Genomic DNA, 23,613 nt, shown 5'->3' with positions numbered 1-23,613 from the left:
AAAGGTTACCTTTCTAAATCGTCATCCCATTTTATCATACAGTTTAATAACATTAGCGAGTGCATTTCTCAAAATTGTGTACCACAATCTGCCTGATGCGTGCCTGACCCTGCCTCCGATCAGACCCTATCCACCGATCTCTGCCTTATTTTTAAAGCTGACGGCAGGCCAAAACACATTACTTTTGATATGTCACAGACAATTTTACTCCAATCGGTGCAGGTTGCAATGCTATAGGCATATAAACAGACCACCATATCCCGACTCCCTTAGAACGAGGTATAAGCCGTACAGTGTAACGAATTGCGGAACTGATTTGTAGGTGCTTCATGAAGGTAACGACAATAACAGTTGTAAAAGTTGGATACTACCGCGTCCACATGTGCCATATTACAACTACTACCAGCTGCATGCGTCGCTGAGCATAATCTGTCACCTCTCATGGTTTGTGTGTTTGAGATTGGATATTGTTTCATAATCATCTTAAAGGTTACATAGTTTCGTTCAGGATTAATGCTATTTTTCGGAAACAATATAGTTCTCGCTTCTGTTCATTGAATGTAGCGGAAATGATAAAAGTTCAATTAGGCTACTGTACTATGTATAGCTGTATTGTGTAGCCTACACTGTACTATAGTGATATTTCAAATTCAAGTAGCATTGTCAATATCAGCTAATGTAGCTACCCCTTGAAAGCTCACAATCACTCTTGTCAGTAACAACAGATAGGCTAGTTATTTATAGCTTCTCATCGTCATATTTCTTTAAGGACATTGAGACAACACTTGTTCAATTAAACTTGCAGAAAAGTTGCACGAAAGTACAAATACAGTTGTCAGTAGCCTAGACCAGTCACCAACTTCACCAAGCCCACCACAAACCAGCACGATGGGACCTCCATCAGTAAATAAACCATTGAGGGTAAGTCTTACAGTACATTTTAAATAAATTGACTCTTGGAAAATGGTAGGTACAGTATGTAAACCTATGGTTAATATGTAGACCTATGATAATTTGACCAACTGTGCTTGGTCCTAGTCATTTTTAAAGTAAAGCTTAATTACAACTCACAAGTCTAGATAGGATGGAATAGGATATTAAGTGTAAATCGTGATGATATTGGTATTAATTGCTGTTGAGCTCATTAAGATTGTCATTACTAGGACTTATCAAACAGGTGGCAAATGGTGTCATCGGGCTAGCATGGAATATTTCACTTCTACAGTAATAGTAGGTGTAGATCTTAGTTTTTTGAGGTTTGTGGATTCCATCTCTCATATAATACTGAGCTGTTACTGTATCTGTGTATAAGTGAATAAAAGTGCTGTATGATGGCATACCATAATTTTGCTATGCCAAGAGCTTTTTGGGGGTTGATGAAAGAGCGACATTCTAGAACTGTAGAAGCATCCTACTGTAATGAAATTTGCATTTAATTCTACCTGTATCTTTGTCAAGATAACATTTGAAGTTGACATGTTTTGTAGCAAAAGTGAATTAGATATGGGTGTCATTTCATGCACCCGGACAAATCTGTTCTACATTCTTCCTTGAAGTGTTTATCCAAAGTTTCTTCTCCAAAATTGAGATGCATTAACAATTACACCACAGTCATACAGTAGGTTACTTCAAACCCCATGAAGAAAAGTTGGAACCCTATCCAATTCAAGATCGAAACAAAGTTTGAAAAAAAAAAAAACCAGAACATTATGCTGTAAATGTGCAACTATGACATCACACCTGTTCCTTCAGTTTCACAGTTATGGTACAGAATGTGTAGGAATTGCATACATGCAGTTTCATCAGGCTGCTTCTACAGTACAGTAGTAGTATTTTCAAATTTCATTAGTCAAAAATAGAACTTCTTAAGCTGGACTAGATACTTTTAAAGGTTAGCAGTAATGGCAATTTCTCTGATTTGCTCTTTGGTTGTGTATTTTGGATCCAGTCTGTGATTTCAATGAAATTTGATCAGATTCCGCCAGAATGATATAGATTTGTACATACCTCTTGAGACCTCAAGTCAAAAGTCACTATGCAAGGATAAATTGACCCTACTTTATACTGTAGTACTGTATTCATCCACACATTTTAGTTTTCTGTATACTGTAAGTCTGGCGATTGTAATAATTCATACATGTGCTTCAAGGTACGGAACTGGTGTTGACATGTTGCACTACACTAAACATCTTTTTAAGAAAAAGTTGCCCAGGAAAGAACCTGGGCACAAAAACCAAACTACCGAACGACTGATCCGCTCTCAACCCCAGTCCCCTTGCATCGGGACTGTGACTGTGTGATCATCATCGGGTGTGCATCACCATTCCCCTCGAAAGGGAACAGATACTGTACTACACATGATCTTTGCCAAAAGGCCGAGAAGCGATCTAAACACTATACATCAGGTTTTGACATTCCACGTTGACATTGACATTCCACGTTGGCATTCCACATTTTGACTTTCCATGTTGCCATTGAGATATGTAGTGGTTACTGGTTACCATGATCTGATATTTAAAGACAGCAGCTGCAGTGTCTATCAGTGCAGCCACATATATTCTATTTACGGAAGCGTAGAAGGGACATTGCATTGACGCGTTACCAACTTGACAAAACGACAATTATCTGCAAATTGACGAGTTGACGAGATGGTAACGTGACAAAAATCAGAAAATTGACGTTTTGACGAGATAACGGATCTCGTCAATGCAACAATTTTCTGCAAATTGACGAGTTGCACACTTACTACCATCTCAACAAGTTGACAAAATTCAGAAAATTGTCGTTTTGACGAGATAACGGATCTCGTCAATGCATCAATTTTCTGAATTTTGTCATCTTGTCGAGATGGTAGTAAGTGTGCAACTCGTCAAAATAAAAGTAAAGTTGAGAATGTTGGGCAGTCTTGAGTGCTAGAGAGGCTTTAGTAGTTGTTGTAATGGTTAATACTGTAAAGTCTGTAAACAGGTGGAATGAAGCCTCCTCCCGATTTCCTCATGACTTCTGGAGTGCAGGAAATATATGTATAGTAGATATGGTTTATGCTTTGAAATTCAGGAAACATATAGTGACATTGTGATTGTCTTTCTTCCAGTTGCAAGCATGTGGAGATTTTTGTGATCCAATTATCACCAATCTCCCCCCCCCCATTCCTCCCCCCACTTGTTTGTCATGTAAATGTTGTAGGAGAGGGGTGGGGAGATGCAACAAATACAGTAATTTAACCAGAATGCCAGTTAGCTTTGTGATTACTTGCCATACAATGTGCTCAAAATTCAAAGTAACTCTCTGACTAATGTAGAGCAATTAAAGTGAATTAAAGAATTAAGTGAGAACCAGGAAAGATTTGTAGCAATCCCTTGTGGGCATCAACCATGTCATTCACTCATAAGGATTTTACAGTACAGAATTTTAAACCAAAATGTTTCAACATCCAGAAAGGACAGTCTTCCTATGTGAAATGTAGACACATTTTACCAGTTTTCAGCTAGCGATTCCCTTAAATAATTGTTGAGCATTATAACGTGACATTTTGTATACACTGTGAAATATTTTTGAGAAAATGGTCAAGTTTTCCACCATTTGAAATAACCGTTTGACCCCTTGAGCCAGTTTGTGCCCATTTCAGATAACCTGTTGACTCATTGTAGTTCAGAGAGCAGAAGCTGATAGGTTTTAGTGCACATTAAAGCAAGAGTATGGTCTCTGAAGCAGATATCATTACCTGGATGCCAGGTATGTTCGTTGAAAACCTATAGAGCCCCCTCACAGAACTAATCTGAACTGAATTTGACCAAACTATGTTCACTAAAGAAAATCATAGCATTGGATTAATTGTAGCTTTAATTTTGGAGTTATCATGTTGTATAAGGTTTTCAGACTTTGTTGCCTCTTGACTTCATGTAACCTTTGACCTCTGACAATTTCAAAAGGATTCTTGCACTCACCAAGCTACTGTAGATCTATATACTAAGTATGAAGTTCAAGAAAAATGTATAGATTGTGTTATCGTGTTTGCAAGATTTTTAGACTTTCACTTGTATGTTAACCGCAAATGACTTAAACCTCCACCAATTTCAAAAGGGTTCTTGTACAGTGTACTTAACAAGCTGAATTTGCATACCACATATGAAGTTCAACAAAGATGTACTTATCAGTTATCGTGTTCACAAAGTTTTCAGACTTTGACCTTTGTTGACCCTGAATGACCTTTGAACTTCAGAGAAAACAATAGGCTTCTTGTACTCAATAACACTGATTCACATACCAAGAATGAAGTTAATCCACCATTAACTTTTTGAGTTATCATGTTTACAAGCAAGTGTCACATACATGTACACACACACACATGCTATCACCTTGCATAGATTCCTTTTGCCTCTGGTAACGAATCAAAACTGTTCTCATCTTTGTGTATCCTAAAGTATATCCTCATTGTTAACATTCTACTGTGCGTCTGTGCACTGTGTGCAGTAAGTAGTACAGAGTAGCAATGCTGCATGTCTGCTACAGTACAGTATATAAAAGACAATACATTGGTTTAAGTTCACATATTTAGTTTATTGTTAAACAATGATTGCTATTGAAATGAGAGTACAGATGACATTGCACAGATGAGAAGAGACACATTGCATAGGACTACAGTACTACGTAGGTGTACTAATGCCTGGCTGGAAATGTAAATATATTGTTGAACTGCTCACAATAACCAAAACATGGAAAGTGTAATACATATTAATTGAACATGCAGTGTTCTGTAAGTAGTAAACAGGTCCCTGTACAGTACTTCCATTGAACTCTAGAGATACTGTCTACAGTATAATGTACCACACTGAGTACAATAGGCCTACCACTTGAGTTTGGTCAGGGAGCAACAAATAAACACAGTACAGTAGGTTGAAATGCTTTGTACAATTCATTTCAGTAATGCACTATACGGAACTTCTAATGCAGCAGTTTACTGCAAAGAACTGACTTTATGCTGTGCTGGCCATTTAGATTAATACATTAATTCCTGTACATACTGTACATAAAGCATTGTTAGTGAGATTGTGTTGCTGAAAGCTTAAATAAGATAACATTATAAAAATAAATTTACCACAAATTATGCAATATTTAGAGAGTTCACATCAGATACAATACATTATACAGTAGCTGAGACAAGACAAGACTTAAGATTACTAAACCTACAGTACTGTGCACTTACTTTGTAAACTGTGCAGGAAACTTGCCCTAATTTATCGTGAAGTCTCAAGCTTCAAAAGAATAAAGCTCAGCTCCTATCTTCTGCTAAAGTCTAAAATTTAAGACAACATAACTGATTCATCCCCATTTTGTTTTTTCCTCCATTGCTGAGACGTACTGTACAGTTAGATACTGCACCGCACTGAACAGACACTTTATCTGGCATCAGAGTATGCTAAACATGCAATTATTTCTCTCAGACAGGGACTGAGAATGGATGCAACCAAGCTAGTATATACTCATCATTTGAATTTCAGAATTTTTATTGAAGTGACTTTAAAAACAAGTTACAGTACTGTACCGTACAGTACGTGCTGTACTGTAGACCCAATGACACATTGCTAACTTGGACTGTCATTGCTTTGTTTAGTTCAAGTTTAGTATGTATATTATTATTAGAGTTATCCCTTTGAATACTGTACATCAGATCAAAATCTAAAATCTTCACTTACAGTACAGTACCTGTAACATGCACACATCTATGAAACATTTATTATCCATATTGGATGTATGTAATTGTATGCACAACATTTTACAATACAGTACTGTACCTACAGTGTTGCTGTTTACAGTATAACCATTCTGTCATTGCTGGGCATATATCACACATTATGCTCTCGGGGTCAATAAATGAAAGGCAACACTCGGACGTTCTCATTAAACTTATCTTATTAAAGTTATCTAGCGAGACACTATAAATAACGGTGAAATCACACACAGGTTTGGTCTATTTACTTCATTCCTCTGACTCCATAAATAATAATAAAAACTTATCAAGAGCTCTTGAAAGAGGCAACAACGATACCAATGTTGTTGGGTAGAAGACTATGTACATAGGAGTACTGTACAGTACACATTTCATATGAAGACCGGTAAGTAAATTCGAAAATACCCAAGGTTACCAACCGGACAGTGTTGGGGTTTGCTTGTCAAGTACTAGTGATGTACGGAACATATAAGCCTAAAACATACTTTACTGAGCTCTCTGTTGGGTGCACAGTGTATGAGTCCTTCCATGACAGAATGGGTCCAACTTTGCAACATTTTTAATGATCAGTATATACATCCTAACAGACTGAACAAAACATTCAAGTTTGGTGGGATTTGCATAGCATTTAACTTTAGAAGGGACTGTAGCTACAGTATTATTTGAATCATCTGTTACGCTCAAACACTATTAGTTAATATTACTGTAGGATAAAATATTCATAATGTTACAAGTATAGTACACCAAAGTTTACCAAACATATGAAAAGTTGGACTTCAGATTTATGGATCACACAGATCACCCTACGTATTTGATTATTTCTGTTAAGTTTACAGTATAACTGTATATCATACTTACAGTAGACAGTTGTAAAACATACTGTAGTCTTCTCTAAAATACCTTTACTTACTTCTCTAAAGTCATCAGTTTAAAAAATTATATAACTTTTAAAAACAAGGTTTCTCAATTCTTAACACATCATTTCTTCCCACTACACACAACAAAACAAAAACTCACGTGAAAAGAATTTTACAATTATAAATGGTTGTCGTTATGCACTTTTTAAAAGCACACAGCAACTCTGGACCACCAAGGATTTTGACTAATTTCTATTACCTAATTCACAAAAGAAATTATTGATCATAAGTTTGAAAAGCGAGAACAATAAAGAAAAACTGGAAAAAAAATGTTTGGAGGTGTTGATTGGTATGGTGGCATAAATTGAAGCAAATTCCAATGATCATTTGAATTTTAGAAATTTACAAAACACAAAGGTCTAACAGTGCAATACCCTGTTTTAACTGTTTTTGTACACTGTGTAGCCATGCATGTCCTTGCAATTGCTATTCGCAGATCTGAATCTTTACTCTTCTAGGTCACAGGAATAGTAGACAAATTGAAATATTTTATATTATCTCTTAGATGTAACTAATCGATCAACTTCGTCATATATGTATTTTCATTGACTGCTGATTGTGCAGTCAGAGCTGTGTATCAAACGTGCAAAGAACAGATACAAAATTAGCTTTATACATGTATCACATTGTGTGCAATATACTGGAGGATCTCACTAAATACAGTAACTGCCAAGTCTGTAAACAGAGCATCTCTGCTAAAAAATATTGGTCTTAAACATTGATTGAAAATTAAAGTTCACAAATAATGCCACATTTTTATGGACTACTGTGGGATGAAAAGTTTAGTCAATTGGGTATTTCTTCAGATCTACTCAACATGTAACTGTAGCATGGTTCTGTGAATTCTATTTTGAAAGGTAAAAACTTGTGTTTTTTTCTTCTTTTTTTCTTTGTTGCATTCATTTCATATAAGAGATGCAAGAAATGGTTAATTATTAGTGAGAGTCCTTGCAACATAAAACCTGTAAGCTTTCATAAAAGATTGCACAGTGAGTTGATCGGAAAGGAAGTCAGATTAATTCATTAAAACAAGGAACTTTAATTAATTGATATCAATTAAATATAAGTGATTAGTTGGTTACATTGCTAGAAGTACAGCACTACATTACAAACAATACAAGAAATCTCTTCTCTAGATCAAGATGCGGTTCTATCACTTGGACGGCTCTCCATGTCTGTAACTTACAGCTCTTATTTTCAACAAAAACATTTTTTGGCTCACATGTTCACATTGAAAATATGGCTTCTCAAAACCCACACTATTCCTTGTTATATCTATGTCAATAGCCGCATTCACAAGCCAGGGCATAATTTATCATTTTTATACTGTAGGTGACAAATTTCAGAGCCTTTGATAAAAATACTACACAAAATTTGAACTTAAAATTATTCCCTGCAAGCCCCAAATTATAATGCCCTGAGAAATTAACAGAGCGCTTAAAGTAGGGAGATAATACTTTGCTCGACAGCAACCTTCTGCATTTGGGGCACATCCTCCATAATTGTGGGTCGTGAAATATTTGCCATGGGTTGCTAGAAGTCAGAAAAGTTATATTAAAGGTTTTTAAGTCTCCTTTCAACAACAATAGTCCAAGTTGCAGTACAGCTTTAAAATAATATTTTGAGGGACGGGTTCTGGTGAATTGTGGTTTGGTCCTCGTGGAAGCTCTGTGGACCAATGCGCTACTGCACCGATCGTACATGACATATAGTACTGAAAGAAACACGAAAATCAGAATCAGACAGGAACTGAAATGGAGCTGATCATGAAAGGCATTCTCACAGAGTTTCCTCTGGTAGAGAGTTCTTCCCGATCGTTGGAACCGATTCACACAGAGAGCCATGATCTGATGCCATCCTGTGTGAACACGCTGACCACTTCAAATCTAAAGACGAGGAATGCACGCTTCAAGAACTATTGCTTTGAAGGTTTGGAGAGATGCGGACAAAACTCTCTATCATATCTTTTCGTATTTGCTCAGACAGCTCTGGGACATTGTCCAGGGTGAGACCCTCGGTCGGTACAGGGGGCAGAACTTCTATATTCTGTGTACCTGGAATAAAGAAAATGAACAATGGTTTTAACTTTTGACGATTTTAAAGAGGGCATTTTTTCATGAAGTTGCACTTCATGGCCCGTTGCTATGGCCTGCCAATGATGCAAGTTTGCTTGTTGATGATAATAATGGTTACATCATGCCATCAATGTTGCTGCAGTATGCAATCTAGAGGCGAGGCCAGTTAGGATACAGTAAGTACTGTAGGTGTGTTTGCTAGTGTACACAGCGGTGTGTACTATTAGGCCATGTAATGGTGTTTGTATTGGCAATGTTACTTATAGGAATTATATCATAAACTTCAATGCATACACAAAGTACAGTATGGGGAAAGTTTGCCTGGATTCAAGATTTCTCATGCTGGTGAAAACTGATCAAGCAAACTACGCTACAGAGCCACAGTGTCTTTACCTTTTAGTCCTTGATGACATCACTTCTGCTGTTAGCATCGCAAATTTGCAACATACTTTGCAGTATAAGTACTATGAACACAATTGCGACAAATTGATATTTTGTATGTTCAAGTTTTCCCGGCTGGGGATTATGTTACAAACAAAGTCAGTGGCTTTAAAAAGTGAAATGGAAAGAGAAATTTAAAAATTGCAAGACACTCAGGGATGATGAGAACTCCACAAGGTTAGAAAAACCAAAGAGGAAAATAAATTCCTTGATAACATTCTTTCAGAATTGTTACTGTACCTGAAGTAAATCGCCTGTGCTTGAAACTGAAAAATGGTTCCTGAGATGACAGAACAATGGGAACGATTGGAATCTGTTGTAAATGAGAAACAAAAAATAAACTTTAGAATGAACAAAGTTCATCAGTGCTTTTTCTTGTGTGTCAGGAGAGTAGGGATGTTATTTAAATTTTGAACTTGAAAAATGCATGAACTATAATGACTATTTACTTCACAATTTCAATATATTGCATTGAGTCTACATCTACGGTATATATATTCTATAGTGTCTGAGAATATTTGCATCAGTTTTAGGAGGACAGAAAGTCTTGCTGGGATCTTGCAAGGACTGGATGCTTACCTTTGCATGAAATGCAGCTGACCTCTTGAGAAAAAAGGTTATATACTGTAGTTTAGTTTACTGAACTTAATTGCTTTCCTGTACCTGTGCTTTCACAGCGATGTTAAAAGCGCCTTTCTTAAATGGGAGCATGTGGTCTTCTCTCTGTTTCATCATATTTCTGTGTCCTTCTGGAAACATCCACAGGTTCACCTGTGGGGAATATATACTCAACCATATCATTACTACACATACTGTACAGTATCAAACAGTGACTGTAGGTTAAGTTGTACTGAATATGGACATTGAAAAGTGAAAGAATAGTTCGAGAAGCATATTACAGACCATTGTCTGTCAGACCTTATTAAATTAAATTTGTTATGACACTTCAACAGGATTTAAAAAAATTGAGCTAAAACCTACGATCTGTTAAAATATTGAAGTCGCCCACTTTTGTCCCACTGTACTTATACTGTACTGGATGTACACTTGCTTTGTGATATGCATATTAGTGTTATTTTTTTAAACTATGTGAACCCTCATGAAATTGTGTTAGCGGTTACTCTTAAGATGTACACTCTGATGTCTAAGAGCTCTGCGATGTAGGTACAGTAGCCTGCTGAGAAAGTTTCATGCCTGTAATTTCATGAGAATAAAGTTCTGTACAAACTAAAGACAAACTCAGTTGACTAAAGGTCGTCTCTAGCCAGTTAACCGCTAAGATCCAATGGCTCGCCAACACAATCATCAGGCGAAGGTACAACCTACTGTAAACCACTGTGTGGTGCATATAGCCCTTCAAAAATTACAAGTCTCGAGTCTGTCACTATGAATTCAAAGTCTGTACCTTTTCTTTGAGAATAATTTTAATAGTGTCTTCCATGGCTTGCTTAGCTTTCTCAGGTTTACTTCGATCAACGAAAATGCTTCCACACAAAATAGCAGCAAGACCAAATGGACCAGCATATTTAAGAGACTTTTTCATCATACAGATTGTGTACCTTGGTATAATCTCCATCATACCTAAAAAAAAATATAAAAAAAATCAAAGAAAAAACAAAGAAAAGTAACAGCAATTTCTCTTTTTTTAACAAAATTGGAAAAGAGTGTTCACTTTTTCATTCCTAAGCAAACAATCCTAAAATTTACTTACAAAGTACAGTAATGCTGCCATTGTAAGGTTTTTTTGTACAGTGTTCAGTCTGCTGTAGAATACAAAGAATGGGTTGAAGGACATTCCACAGTTGCCAACAATAACATTCACAGCCTGGGCTGGGTTGGACTCAAAATGGCACCCAATTTGTACTGACGATAGTTGGGTCATGATGGGTCATGACAAGAGGACAAGAGAGGCTTGTTGACAGATTGTTGAAGGATGAGGTTGTGTCACAATCTTCAATTGAGGTTAGTACTGTAGCACAGCTGAGTTAGAACAACTTACTTGATGTGGTCTCTGGTAGTCAATGCTGCTGCTGTATAAACACATCAGTGTTATACAAGTAACTTGCACACAGAGTTCCAGGGGTTCTTATTAAGCTTGGTCACTGGAGCATGCAGTCACTTAAGATTGAGTGATAGTGCATTCAATGCTGCTTGAGTTACAGTAGGGTTATTGAATGTCATGTGAATGTCAATGTCACTACAAAGATGAGAGTTTGTTCAAGACTGAAATGGTGTAATTTTTCACTCTTATCTAACTCATTAAGCTTTTCAACCTCATTTGCTATAAAGTTCAGATAAAAAGTGTTCACTTCAGTATATTAAAAATTATTGTCCAAAATTTCAATCATGGGAATATACTCACCGACATTGTCGACCGAGCTCTGATGGTTGCAGACAATTATGAAAGGACGCTCAGTCTTCAGATGCTCTGATCCAAATATATTGATTTTTATGCCATAGATGTACTTCACAGAGTATCTGGTGAAAAGTCCAGCCCATCTGTTGTAGAGAAATGAATCACATTTACTTTTAAATAGATGAAGCACTTTGAGATGACCTCTATGCAATGTACAATAAATTTGTTGTTGACGTGAGAACTTGATTGAAATGCTATCCCTGGTGAACCAATTCAAAATATATGAGTTTTTTTTTTTCAAAATTTGCAGCAAGTTTGATATAAAAATATTGATCAGAAAATTTGTTATTTCTCAAACCTTACTGTAGTTGATGTACAAAACAGTTTCCGACAATTAATTTTAAAGTAACCTACTGTGTTTGCTATTTCCTGACAGAGAAATGGAATTTTGCTGTTTATATAACGTCTGTTGACAGTACTCCAGACTTGAACCAAGAACATATATACTTGTACTAGTTGTCTAGTAGAGTGTTATCTGTACTCACACCAGCCTTGATTAATTTGTAAGTACTCATAAAGTTGTACTCGGGCGGGGTATTTTGGAATCTAGAACAAATTACAGTGCAGCAACAAGTATTTGTTACAAGAGGACTTCGCTGGTACTCATACTCATATAAATAGAGGAATGCTACTTGTAGTCCTGTTGTTGTACTCATACTAAAAGCATGCAGTGCTCCTTACCTTACATTTTTGTCTGAATTCCATGGGGTCAACATCATGAATGGCAACGCAATGAGCCCTAGGGATGCAAAGCCTCCATTGAATATGTAGTATTTACAGTAAAATCGAACAGTCCTACTAACTGCCAATGAAATTGCAAGCACAGAGAAGAACAAAAACACAAAACCCTGGAAAAGTTCATCCCATGACAGATGGAAGAAGGATGTTTGAGCATTAGTAAGTGGCATTATGTTGGCAGTGACTGTAGGAGCTGGGAATACTTCCTTCAATTGCACCTTGGTATCATTGACTGTGAATCTTATTCCTAAAGATTCCAATCATTTAGTGAGGCAGTCAGAAAAGCTTGCTCTCAATCTTGAATTGTCTCATCTCAGTGCTGTGTTTGTCATTTTAGAACCTCTATTCAATTCTGTGAACGACTGTCCAAGGTAAACCAGATATTATATGACTGTAGTCTTTGTTTGATCTCTCTCCGTTTGTGAACAAATGTATTTCAGAAAATTTCAGTTAGCCAACAAGGCCACTGCGACTTGATGTTATGATAAGGTACTACACAGTAATACTCTCACATTGTTATCATCTCAGTTAAACTGGAAATGAGTCTAGGCCCTTGGCATTGTTATAAAAAGGAAACACCCCTTCATAAAATTACTTCAAAAGCAACATTTGACTGTATTGACTAGTCTAAAAAAACATTAGCAGTCATTATTTTTGTATGCAAGCACCATGCAAGTATTACCCTGACCACAGAGGGATAGCAGCAGAGGCTAGTTACTGTAGACTGTAAGCCACATCCAGTTTGCAAACGTAGTGCTGAATCAAAATTTCGCTGTGTAGGCCCAGGCTATGTCTACTGTACACAATACATGCTAATAACCCTGAGCAGGTTCAGTTCAAAAAGTCACAGGCTCTGTGCAGATTTATTACATATGTTCTCAGAACCGTAATCATAGTACAATGCACCTGCTAGGCTAGTTTTTCCCCTTGTTCGTACCGTTATCAGGGCCACTGGTTAACGAGCACACTATACAAACATCTGTCCAAACAAAATTGGTGGTACTATCATACTAACGTTATGTACAGATTCTGTTATAAAGCTAGGCGGGTGAAGCGGTAACGTTGAAGCATTGGTATGCTCTCGTAATAACTTTGTGCCAGCGTAGAATTCGCTTGATTCTTTCCTCAGAAAACTTCTTGCATTTAAATCTTTTATCGAATTTCATTCAACCGATCTATCTTCATTATTGAAAACAATTGTGAATAGCAGCAACGAATTCTGCTAAAAGCTGTCGAGGCATGGCGGTATATAGCGATAGAAGGGGTTGCATATGTGTAAATTAATACACGTAGGTTACCTGAGATCTCATTGGTCTGCGATTCGAATTCGGAAATTCATAGCAATCAAATTGATTGCAACTAAATGTGCAGTTGTTCGATTTTAGCAGTGATTTTCAAACTTGTAGAAACCTTTGTTCATTGCGCGTTGTTTTTGTTTCTTCTTAAACCTTTCCTATCTCTAACATTTGTGCTTATTAGGGTGGGATGTTGTGGTCGGTCGATAATCGAGCAACTTAACCAAGTACAAAATATGTGTACATGGAACGATTATTCTCTCCCCATACATACACACTAAAAAAATAATCCGAGATGGAGATCAAAACGCTATCTTGTGATAATGGAAATGGACAAATGGTACACCTAACATGACAAATTCATAAACGTATGTGGGTCTAGACTGATACTTTTTTGTGGTTGCTTTGTCGTCACTATAATATAACCCTGGGGAGAGGGGAGGCACACAAATGAGGCTTACCTTGTTAAGTTATCACGATGCCCTGGTCTTGTTAGCATCAGAATACTGGTCAGGGAACCGATTATCATGAAACAGTTAAGATACAATATATACTTAGTGTAGAATATGATCGTCCTTCGGAATTTTAAGATAACACATGCTGCTATTATAATCATAACCAACTGCGACCAACCAAGTGACCAATTGGAAGGAATCACCTGCCCCATGGTGACCTACTGTATGGCCTGACTGTGCAGAAGACTAATGTTGCCTTGGAGAGTCACTGTTTTACGTTCACCCAGGTACGGTTTGCTGCCAACTGGAACAGTATATATGGTCGGTCACTATAGCTTCATCACTCTCTTTGGTTCGCAGTGGTAGCCTATGATGACTGAAATATATTCGGTGTTTCCGTACGTCCGTCTAGCTAGTTGAAGAGCCTAAACTTGAGTGGGCATTTTAATTATGAACAACTATTCCGTGATGTTGGCCGGACTGAATGGCGAGAGTGTTGTACAGTGTAATCGCTGTATGGAAATAGGCACCAGTATCACTACCATCCATGCGTCAAAGAAGTTAGTCACAAACAAATTAACATCGATATAAAGCCTCGAACTCTGAACTGTTGCTTAGCTATAGTATCGGCATATCTCTTGCACACGGTTATATAGCGGATCGACAAAACTTGACACTGATAGTGGCCATCTAGTAATCTAACAAATGTCAAAAGTTCAAGCTCTCGCGTAAAGATTGGTTTAGTAAAGTTGTTATCACATGAATATCACTGTGCAAACAATAACAGATTAGCTCAGCTTGACATAAACGTACGACTTGGCAATTATAGTGTTACTCGTACGCAGCCTTTTGCCTTGAGTCTTGGGATAAATTCTCTACATAAAATTGCTCTATTGTTTCACTCACATGCTAGAATTAAGACTTGTGCGTGTTGAAATAAAAACATGCTTCGAAGTAAGCCATCGGATGCCAAGCCCCAAGACAGAATGCTGGGTTAACTATGCACACCTGTCTCAGTCCAATCGGAAATTGCCAGCTGAAATGTTTGCAGGTTCTAAAATACTTGTTCATGATTGCGCAATGTGCTTCGTACGTCCTACATAATTTTTTTTAAATATATTATAAACAATACAAAAGGATAACCCCAATATCATATTCAAGGTGACATTGACCATGGAAGAATGTTGCTGGCATGATATTCGCATTGTTACAGTGATCACCTGATCGACTTTCACATGTTGAAGGTATCACCCCATGTAAATATAATGGTTTCCATGGAGCCTCTAGTAATAGTTAACGTTTACTTATATAACGTTGCGGTTCAGTTTGATAACATTGATAAAAAAGAATACGTGCGGTATTCCGTCTACCAGAAAAGGCTGATTTCATTCAACCAAAGGAAAATACATAGAAGTTTGATCAGGAACATGTCTAGAAAACAGTGGACTAACGAGACACTGCAGTGACTCCAGTATACTGTAGATGTATTAACTAAACTGTCATAGGCCTATATAGGGAAGGATGGTCGGTTGCGTACGCCCGCCTCTTTCCCTCCTCTGCCACAAACCGATCATTTGCAATGGGAGGGGGGGGGGGGGGGAGCAAGAAGGTACTAGTCATTCCAAATAGATTTCAGATTTCCACTCTCTTGTATTTATGTGCTTGAAAACAAATACAATAGGGAATAAGAAATATGGAGAGGTGCTGAAACTTCCGGGTTTCATCCCGGCCCCTGGATGCCCACCATATCTCGTAGACTCGTTAAAAGAAATGTCAGAATATGCATTTTTGTGCATAAAAATCACAAGTCTAGAATTAAAGTGATTCTGTGCGTTTCGAAAAAGGAACATATAAAACTGTTTCATTTTCGTAAAATGGAACTTCCTTTAAAAGTTCAGTAGGGTCGACTTACTGGTCCAATCTAAAAGATTTCTATCCGGACCGCCAAATATAATCTGGCCCACAAACCACGAATTTTGATCATACGAGGTCGTACCGGGCACTTTGCTAGTGAACGTATCATTTTCATATGATTATAATTGTTAAATATTATTTCCTGACCTTTCTTTCAATTTCTTGTAGACTGTAGAAAAGAAAAAAATCTCGGGATGCCGCTCAATGAAAACAATAAAAAGAAAGGCTAGACAGAAGAAAAACAGGAAAGTTTTATGGAATAAACTGATATTACCAAATATGGAAATCGATGACGACGAAACGTCACGGAATACAAGGTGAGATGATTATGTGATGTTTTACTGGTCTCCAATGAACTGTAGGCTTGTACTGGACAGTTTTTCATAAATATTTTTTTTAAACGTTGCAACAATATGACAATTTTTTGATAGCAAAGAAGCCTACTTTCTTGGAACAAAATGGAAGAATGTTCTTTTCTTACCAAGAAGGGGGCACCTCTGTATGTTTGTATTTCTGAGAAAAATGTTGATTTTTTTTTTTTACAAAACTGGAGAGTCAAATCCCACTGTGCCTCCATCCCTTATCAAGCTCCACTGACTGCTGACCTCACCTCTGAGTGGGAGGTGGGGGGGGGGGGGTTGGGGGAGTGCACAATTTCAAAAAGATCTGCCACTGTTTCGTCAAACACCTCACAACAGAGAGAAATTTGACAAAGTTGTTGTAGTCGTAGATAGATAAAAGATCAACGTTGTACTTTAATATTTCTGGGTGAATCTACAAGTAGGCTAGTTGAAATTGAGCTAATGAAGGGTATTGATATAATGTTATATCCATCGTTTAGACTTCTTCACGGGTTCTTTTGCTTATATCTCTTGACGTTGTTCCTCTTCTGTTCCTCTTTTTATTCTAAACAGGAAATCACAAGGAATAAAGCCTATGACGGGAAAGAAAAAGAGAAAGCTGAGAAAAAGGATGACACGTCTGCTAAAAACACAGCAAAGCAAGATGGAAGGTATATTCTCTTTTCTTCCCTCCCGTTCCCAGGGGTGCAGACACTGCAGAGAGCCATGCCGGGTACTGGGAACAATTATGTCCTCACCCTCCCCCCCCTAACACCACCCAATCCTTATTTAAGTTTTCATTTCCCCTAAGTTCATTGTGGAATGTGAATACATTAATCTATGTCCCTTATTTCCCTGGGGCCATCAGCCCACCTGGCCCTGGAGTTGTACCCCCTGACAACCCACCTCCCCCACCCCCAACCCACCTGTATCAGACCTGCCCATTTACAATAATTATAGATAGGGTTGATTGATTAGTTTGTATCAACATACGTTATAGCATTCTGGTTAATTAGCGTTTACTCTACAGGTGGTTGTAACGCAGAAGTTAAAATTTTATTTTTCTGTTAGAGTTTCCATGTGTATAGTACTTAGTCTTAGTTTGTATTTATAGTCTTCGTGAAATACCATATTCAACCTCCACCAAAGCGGCTGGAACATTAAGTCTATCACCCAGGCCGTCATGTCCTTAAAATGCTAAAATAATCTGAATAATTGAACTGGTAACACCTGTGACCTAATTGATTACTGAAAAGTATTTTGAAGTGTGCGACCTTTGATCCAAGCACGTAACCTGATGGGAATAGGTTAATCATTGCATAAATACGTTGATTATTAATTCTGTAATCAAGTATTATGTACATGACTGGCCTATATGGTAGTTAACAAAAAACCTATCGAGCTTATCTTCAATATACTTACAGACAGGAAAAAGGTCACTGCCAGACAATAATTAAACCGATATTTCACATCCAAACAACTAGAGTTATATCATCATTTATTAGGTCATTGTAGTTCGTCATTTTCAATATTGTAATCCGTTAATCTTGATGAAGTATCTTTTGTTGCCTAACAACCACACTTGACAATTTAAGGGGCAATGCAGGTACAGACATCAGCAGACAATTTAAATGGATGCCATCTAGAGAAGGTGGGTGGGTCGTGGTGGTAGGTGGTGGGGGGGGGGGTGGGGATTGACAAGAAGAAACATTTTTACTGTTTATTTAGTATCACACAAGCTCTCCATCGGAACTACTGTACAAATGTACTCACATAGTTTTTAGTTAAGAAGAATATGACCCTGCCGCCCCCTTCCGCCGAATCCCTGGCCCCTGGTACCTCAAATTTGGAACCTCATTTTAATAATGTGGCTGGCAGTTACCAATCAGGACAACAGTCACAAAAGGAACCTTAATGAGGTGACGTGTAAGTCAGTAACCCATCATTCATGATATAGATAAATCAGGCTGGTTGGGTACTGCATTGGCTAATCCATGTTTATAATATTCCACTTGGTAGGGCTTTATTCATTGTTTTTTTTTTCCTTTTCAGATGTTGAACCTGTGAAAGCAGAAGAGGAATCTAAACAGGATGCAGAGGCAGCTAATGACGATACTGAGATGAAGGAAGCTGAGTAAACCATGTGACCATTTATAATGGACTGTGATTGGATGACCGATGATGACATTCAATTCAATATTCTGGATTCAGAGTTAGAAGCTGAACGTCATCTCACCAACAGACGAGGAGATTTATAAACCATCACAGATCAAACTCTCGCCAAATACATCACAAAGTCAAACTAGATAACGACTTAAAACTGTCAGTTCTTAAGACTCAGTGATTTGTATGGTGACTGTGTTGTTCTGTTGTCTTAATTACAAAAGTGTGTTTCAGAATAATTCAAGGGATCTACACTTTTATTTTCCTCTGTTGAGATTTACAGGACATGTTCTCCAATGATGAAATCCTGTTTTGAGAGGAATGCATTATGGTCTTGTTTAAATCATGAAATTTTGCATATAGACTTTTGAAATCGGGAACATCCAACTGCTATAAAACGTTAGCCATTCAGAGTTCAAGTAATATTAAGTTTTCTGCGGGTTTAGCTTGTTGAACGGACACATTGGGTGATCAAGACATCTATGTATATTCAAAGAATTAGTATATAAATAAGTCCATACAAGTCATACTAGTCGAAGGAAGTGACGCTTCCCTCGTCCTTTTGGTTTCTCTCAAGTAATTTAAACACAACCAAAGTATCTGAGAAACAATGGGTTTGAAATATATCGTTAGTTCTTTAGCCAGTATTTGCAGCCTCCATCATGCCCATCCCAACCTCCCTCCCTCCCACATCCTCTCTCTCACTCTCCTTTAATTCTTCTAAACTACATTAATCTGGTTAATTAGTTGCAAGTACAGTACTTCTTAAAAGTTGTTTTCCTTATTCTTATAGCAGCACCAAGAGTATTACGTGATATCTTAATCCTTAAACTGCTTTCTTGTCATATTTAATTGTAAATCATTTCTTTAGAAATTTTGGTTAGATATTAAGGGCTGTTCCAGGGAAGGAACCTGGAGGGTCCAGGGTACCTCATCTTACTCAACTTTGGATAGGTAGGGGTAACAGGCATGCCTCTTGAGGGAAGGGGGAAGAAAACAGATTTCCCAGTCACTCGGGTCATATGCAGAGATCCTACTTTTCTGTTTCTGAAAATCATGTTTCCTCATTCACTCCCCTCCCCTCCAAAGATTACTCCACCTCCATGAATATGAAACATGTGTTCCTTGTGTACTCGTTGTGAAGTTTCTAACTTTACTTGGGTTGCGTTGCCCCAACTATCCGGTAGGGAACCAAGGCATGCTGGCTCTGTGTTTACAAATTTCATTCAGGGATAAAGTTCATATGTGTGTATGCATTGTATGCATCGCATGGGCAGCGAGATGAATTCTTTTCAAAAAAGATCTCATTTACAGGTTTCAGTATACCCTCTAATTAGAAACTTAGTCTTGAGAGGCAATAAAACATTGTTCATTGAAAGACATTCTATGACATTTCTCTCATATTCTCTCTTTTTTCTTTCTGCCCTCTATTTTTGGATGTTCGCCCCCAACGGAAAATCCGTCCCTCGGTGTGCACTTGGTGTGCATCTATCAGGTTACCGTGTTCTAGCTGTCATGTGCAGTGTATGTGCAGTCATCATGTGTGGTATGTAAGTCATGCACACCCAAACCATGTCATGTTTTAAAGACCGTCGTCAATGTGTGTATGCTGGGCTTGTGTAAATGGTTCTGTTCAAATATCAAATAAATCGAGGACTAGCTTCCTGTAAAGCGACCTTCGTATCCCTGTAGATAAAGACAATGAATCAATTAGATTAATATAACCTTATTGTGACATCTAATTGACAATATAGGGGTGACTGAGTGAATTACTTAGTTGGATACTTCTTGCACGAGTCATTTCTAAGCAAAGATCATACTAATACGGTGGCTTAATAGTGACATAGGAAAGAAAAAAATGTGTCCCCAAATCTCAAGATGTTGAATTTATATCTCAAAATGTTTATTTTTATCTCAAAATGTTGACTTTCTGTCTCAAAATGTTGACTTATTATTTCAAAACTATGATTTTTCAAGTAAAGATGTTGACTTAAGTTAAAACTTAAGTTAAGAAGTTAAAACGTTGACTTTTTATCTCAAAGTGTTGACTTATTATCTCAAAATTTCGACATTTTTTCTCAAAAGTTTGAAAAGGCCTCGTCTGTGTACCTGGACAAGAAAAATCAAGCATAAGCATTTACAAATAAGTGAGTCTTTAACATAGATTTAAAGGAGTTCAAATTGTCTTCTTACACCGGATACCTTACCGGTGCAATTACTACCCGCGTTTGACGATTTTGCTGGTGTATCACTTATATCTGTGTCACCCCCACTCCCTTCCCACCCACTCTTAATATATCACCACAAGTTGCAAGAATAGACTGATTAGGGTACTTATTGCCTTTAACCGACTAGGAGGGAGTTCAAAAACTTGGTATCTGCTATGTATTCGATACTCGACCCTTCTCCCATCCTCAACCCCCCCCCCCCCCTCCCGAACCACTCACTGTTTGCATTGTAAAGTTTGGGTATATACATGGAATTCAAATTTTGATCATGCGCTACGCTTTGAGCCAAATTTGGTCATTTAACAACTTTCTGACATAATTTATATTTGCACAGCTTAATGAATTGAATTTCGTTGATTCACATTTTTTAAAAGCTGATTTCCGATGGCTGCATTGGTAAAAACCTTGGAAATGAATTTCCAGTTCCATTCGCACATAACAACAGATATGGTGTAGAATGTGAACCATGGCGCTGTTCCGTAATATCTCCAACGAGTTAAACCTACATCAACTATTAACATAAAACGAAACAACACCAACCAAAATATAATAATAAATAAAAATAAACTGAACCACAGAACATGGGCTCTGACATCGTACTAGCTTAAAGGTACTGTTTATCCTAAGAAATTTCCTTTTTTTCTTAGTGATGTGTGAAAAATTCGGGTGCGGACTCCGTGTACCATTAAGCATATACGTACGACCGTCCTATGAGTAAGCGGACGCATTTATAACCGAAAATTAAACGAGACAGAAGCGGTGAAGTATGGTTGGGATTCTACCGAAACATCGAACAAACAGAGGGAGTACGTGCCTTCCCAGATGGAATATAAGTAATGGGTACCCCCACCCCCAGGAATATATCCTCTGTCCACAACATTGAAGAGATAAATGGGGTAATATCATGGAAGTGTGGTTGTGAGGTAAAAATATGGCCCTGGAATGGTTGTGTATTTTCTACCCTGATCGAAAAATAGCACAGCGCCTTGACATTATCGAGCGACTTTCACGTTTGATGGCGCTCTTTGTACAAGCTTATCAGAGCCTTTTTTGCTGTGAAGCTTATCAGAGCCGTATGTATATAACTTAGATACATGAATTCGAAATACCTCTGGAATCATTACTTAAGATATTTCTTACTCTTAAATAAATTTGGTGTAGAGAATTACGGAATCATATATGGTGGTTCATAGTCGTTCTGGCAAAGTGAATTCCATTGTATTATAATTAATGTGTTAAAGTAAGTGGGCCTGACGTTTCGGATCCTATTGCAAGGATCGTCTTCAGAAATGTAATTAAGAACGAGGATTAGATGGTTTTTACTAATAATCATGTTGATAAACTTTCTTTTCCTGTTTCCCTTTTAATCTTGTTCTCGCATTCTCCGTGAGTTCGTAGCTTAATTTCAAGTAGGCCTAAGCCTTATAAAGTAAAACAACTAAGGCATTTTCAACGTTATCAACTTTTTAAAGTCACATTGCATTGATCTAAACATAATATTCGTGGAGTCTTTCTGATGAACTTGCCGTCAGTGGTTGGTATTTAGCTGCTTTAATGATGCAATAAGTTGACATATAATGCTTTGACAGAGCTAAACAACAACCGACAACGAGGAATGTATACAAACACAGGCTTATATATCCTTTGCTAAGGGCCATCCCAATGTTATGGTGGTTCTTCCGATGTACCGTAATATACTTTGGTACTAGTGATACACATGCTGAGATTTTTTTCGGGCACCTAGTGAAAGAAAAATAAATTGCAATGTGTTTTTCAATGGTTTAACTGATATGATTATTGTAACGACTTCCCCATAAATGATAACCAATATGGAAGGGTAATAACACTGCAAATGATGTAACTGGCATGCGATGTAATAAACGATGCATGCCTATGTGATATGTACATTTACAAGTTGAACGCGCGAAAAATGTTGGTTATATTTTTCGGGCAAGTCGCTACAGCCCCCCCCCCCCCAATCAAATTGAGCTCCTACGCATATGGTGATCCACCCGGTGTTGCAGTTCATGTCAAACTGGCTCAGTTTATATATAATAGTGAATATCATCCAAACAGTGTTGCATAGCTCCCTACTCTTGAGAAGGCAAATGCTGGTCCACAAGGGCGGCGGAAGCACTTTTAATCTGGGGGGGGGGGGGGGCACCGACGTCGAAGGGCACTTTGCAGAAATTCGATTGAACTGATGCAGCCTGATATTTAGTACCCTTTATAACTCTTATTGTAGTATCTTATTTGCGTATACACATCACTCCATCAACGCCCCTCCCCCCCCTCAAGGAAACAATGCATACTAGCACTGCAATATCCAATGTGCAAATTGGAAACCAGTTTTCTTTTGAGACAAAATGAGGTGAAATCATTATAAAGTCTAAGTCCCTGCACACGGGGAAAATATAAAAAAAATGCTCGGGGGGGGGGCGGCTGCCCCCTTCGCCCCCCCTTGGCTACACGCCTGTGCTTATTACAAAGTCACAATTTAACATAGCAATGCATTTTTGGAAATTATGATATTATTATGATCATTATTATTGTAACGACTTCCCCAATAATTATAAATAAAATGGAAGGGTAATCACAGGGCAAATGATTGTATGTTATTGGCATGCGGTGTAATAACCGATGCATACCTATATGATATGCGACGTTGGACGCGCGCGGAGCCCGCGAAAAAGTTTGGTTATATTTTTCGGGCAAGTCGTTACAGCCCCCCAAATCAAATTGGGCTCCTATAGGCCTATGCTGACCTAATAAGGTGATCAAGAGTACAATTTTTATGTAGAAAAAGGGCACATTTTTAACCTGAGGAAAAGTGGGGGCACGTGCCCCCTGTGCCCCCCGGTTCCGCCGCCCTTGCTGGTCCATGCCACGTCCTGGGGGA

The 23,613-nt window shown here is 37.8% G+C and overlaps 2 protein-coding genes across 4 annotated transcripts; one reads left to right on the top strand and one right to left on the bottom strand.

Annotated features, from left to right (window-relative positions):
- Positions 1–292: 292 nt before the first annotated feature.
- Positions 293–19,873, top strand: LOC139964178 (uncharacterized). 2 transcript variants are annotated; one of them, XM_071965572.1, is made up of 5 exons: positions 293–444; positions 806–921; positions 16,151–16,299; positions 16,897–16,994; positions 18,376–19,873. In XM_071965572.1, exons 2-5 carry the CDS (start codon positions 889–891, stop codon positions 18,459–18,461), a joined length of 366 nt encoding a protein of 121 aa, XP_071821673.1. In that variant the 5' UTR covers positions 293–444; positions 806–888; the 3' UTR covers positions 18,462–19,873. The 2 variants fall into 2 exon arrangements, with proteins under 2 accessions (XP_071821673.1, XP_071821674.1); XM_071965573.1 differs by lacking the exon at positions 293–444 and having other exon boundaries at positions 497–921.
- Positions 4,540–15,138, bottom strand: LOC139964177 (1-acyl-sn-glycerol-3-phosphate acyltransferase alpha-like). 2 transcript variants are annotated; one of them, XM_071965571.1, is made up of 6 exons: positions 14,075–15,138; positions 11,527–11,663; positions 10,570–10,745; positions 9,828–9,935; positions 9,405–9,477; positions 4,540–8,702 (listed from the first exon to the last, which is right to left on the bottom strand). In XM_071965571.1, exons 1-6 carry the CDS (start codon positions 14,278–14,280, stop codon positions 8,557–8,559), a joined length of 846 nt encoding a protein of 281 aa, XP_071821672.1. In that variant the 5' UTR covers positions 14,281–15,138; the 3' UTR covers positions 4,540–8,556. The 2 variants fall into 2 exon arrangements, with proteins under 2 accessions (XP_071821672.1, XP_071821671.1); XM_071965570.1 differs by lacking the exon at positions 14,075–15,138 and adding an exon at positions 12,262–13,249.
- Positions 19,874–23,613: the final 3,740 nt, after the last annotated feature.

The sequence above is a fragment of the Apostichopus japonicus genome, chromosome 22 (genome assembly GCF_037975245.1).
Source record: "Apostichopus japonicus isolate 1M-3 chromosome 22, ASM3797524v1, whole genome shotgun sequence".
Taxonomy (NCBI): domain Eukaryota; kingdom Metazoa; phylum Echinodermata; class Holothuroidea; order Aspidochirotida; family Stichopodidae; genus Apostichopus; species Apostichopus japonicus.
This window is presented reverse-complemented; position numbering and strand designations above follow the sequence as displayed.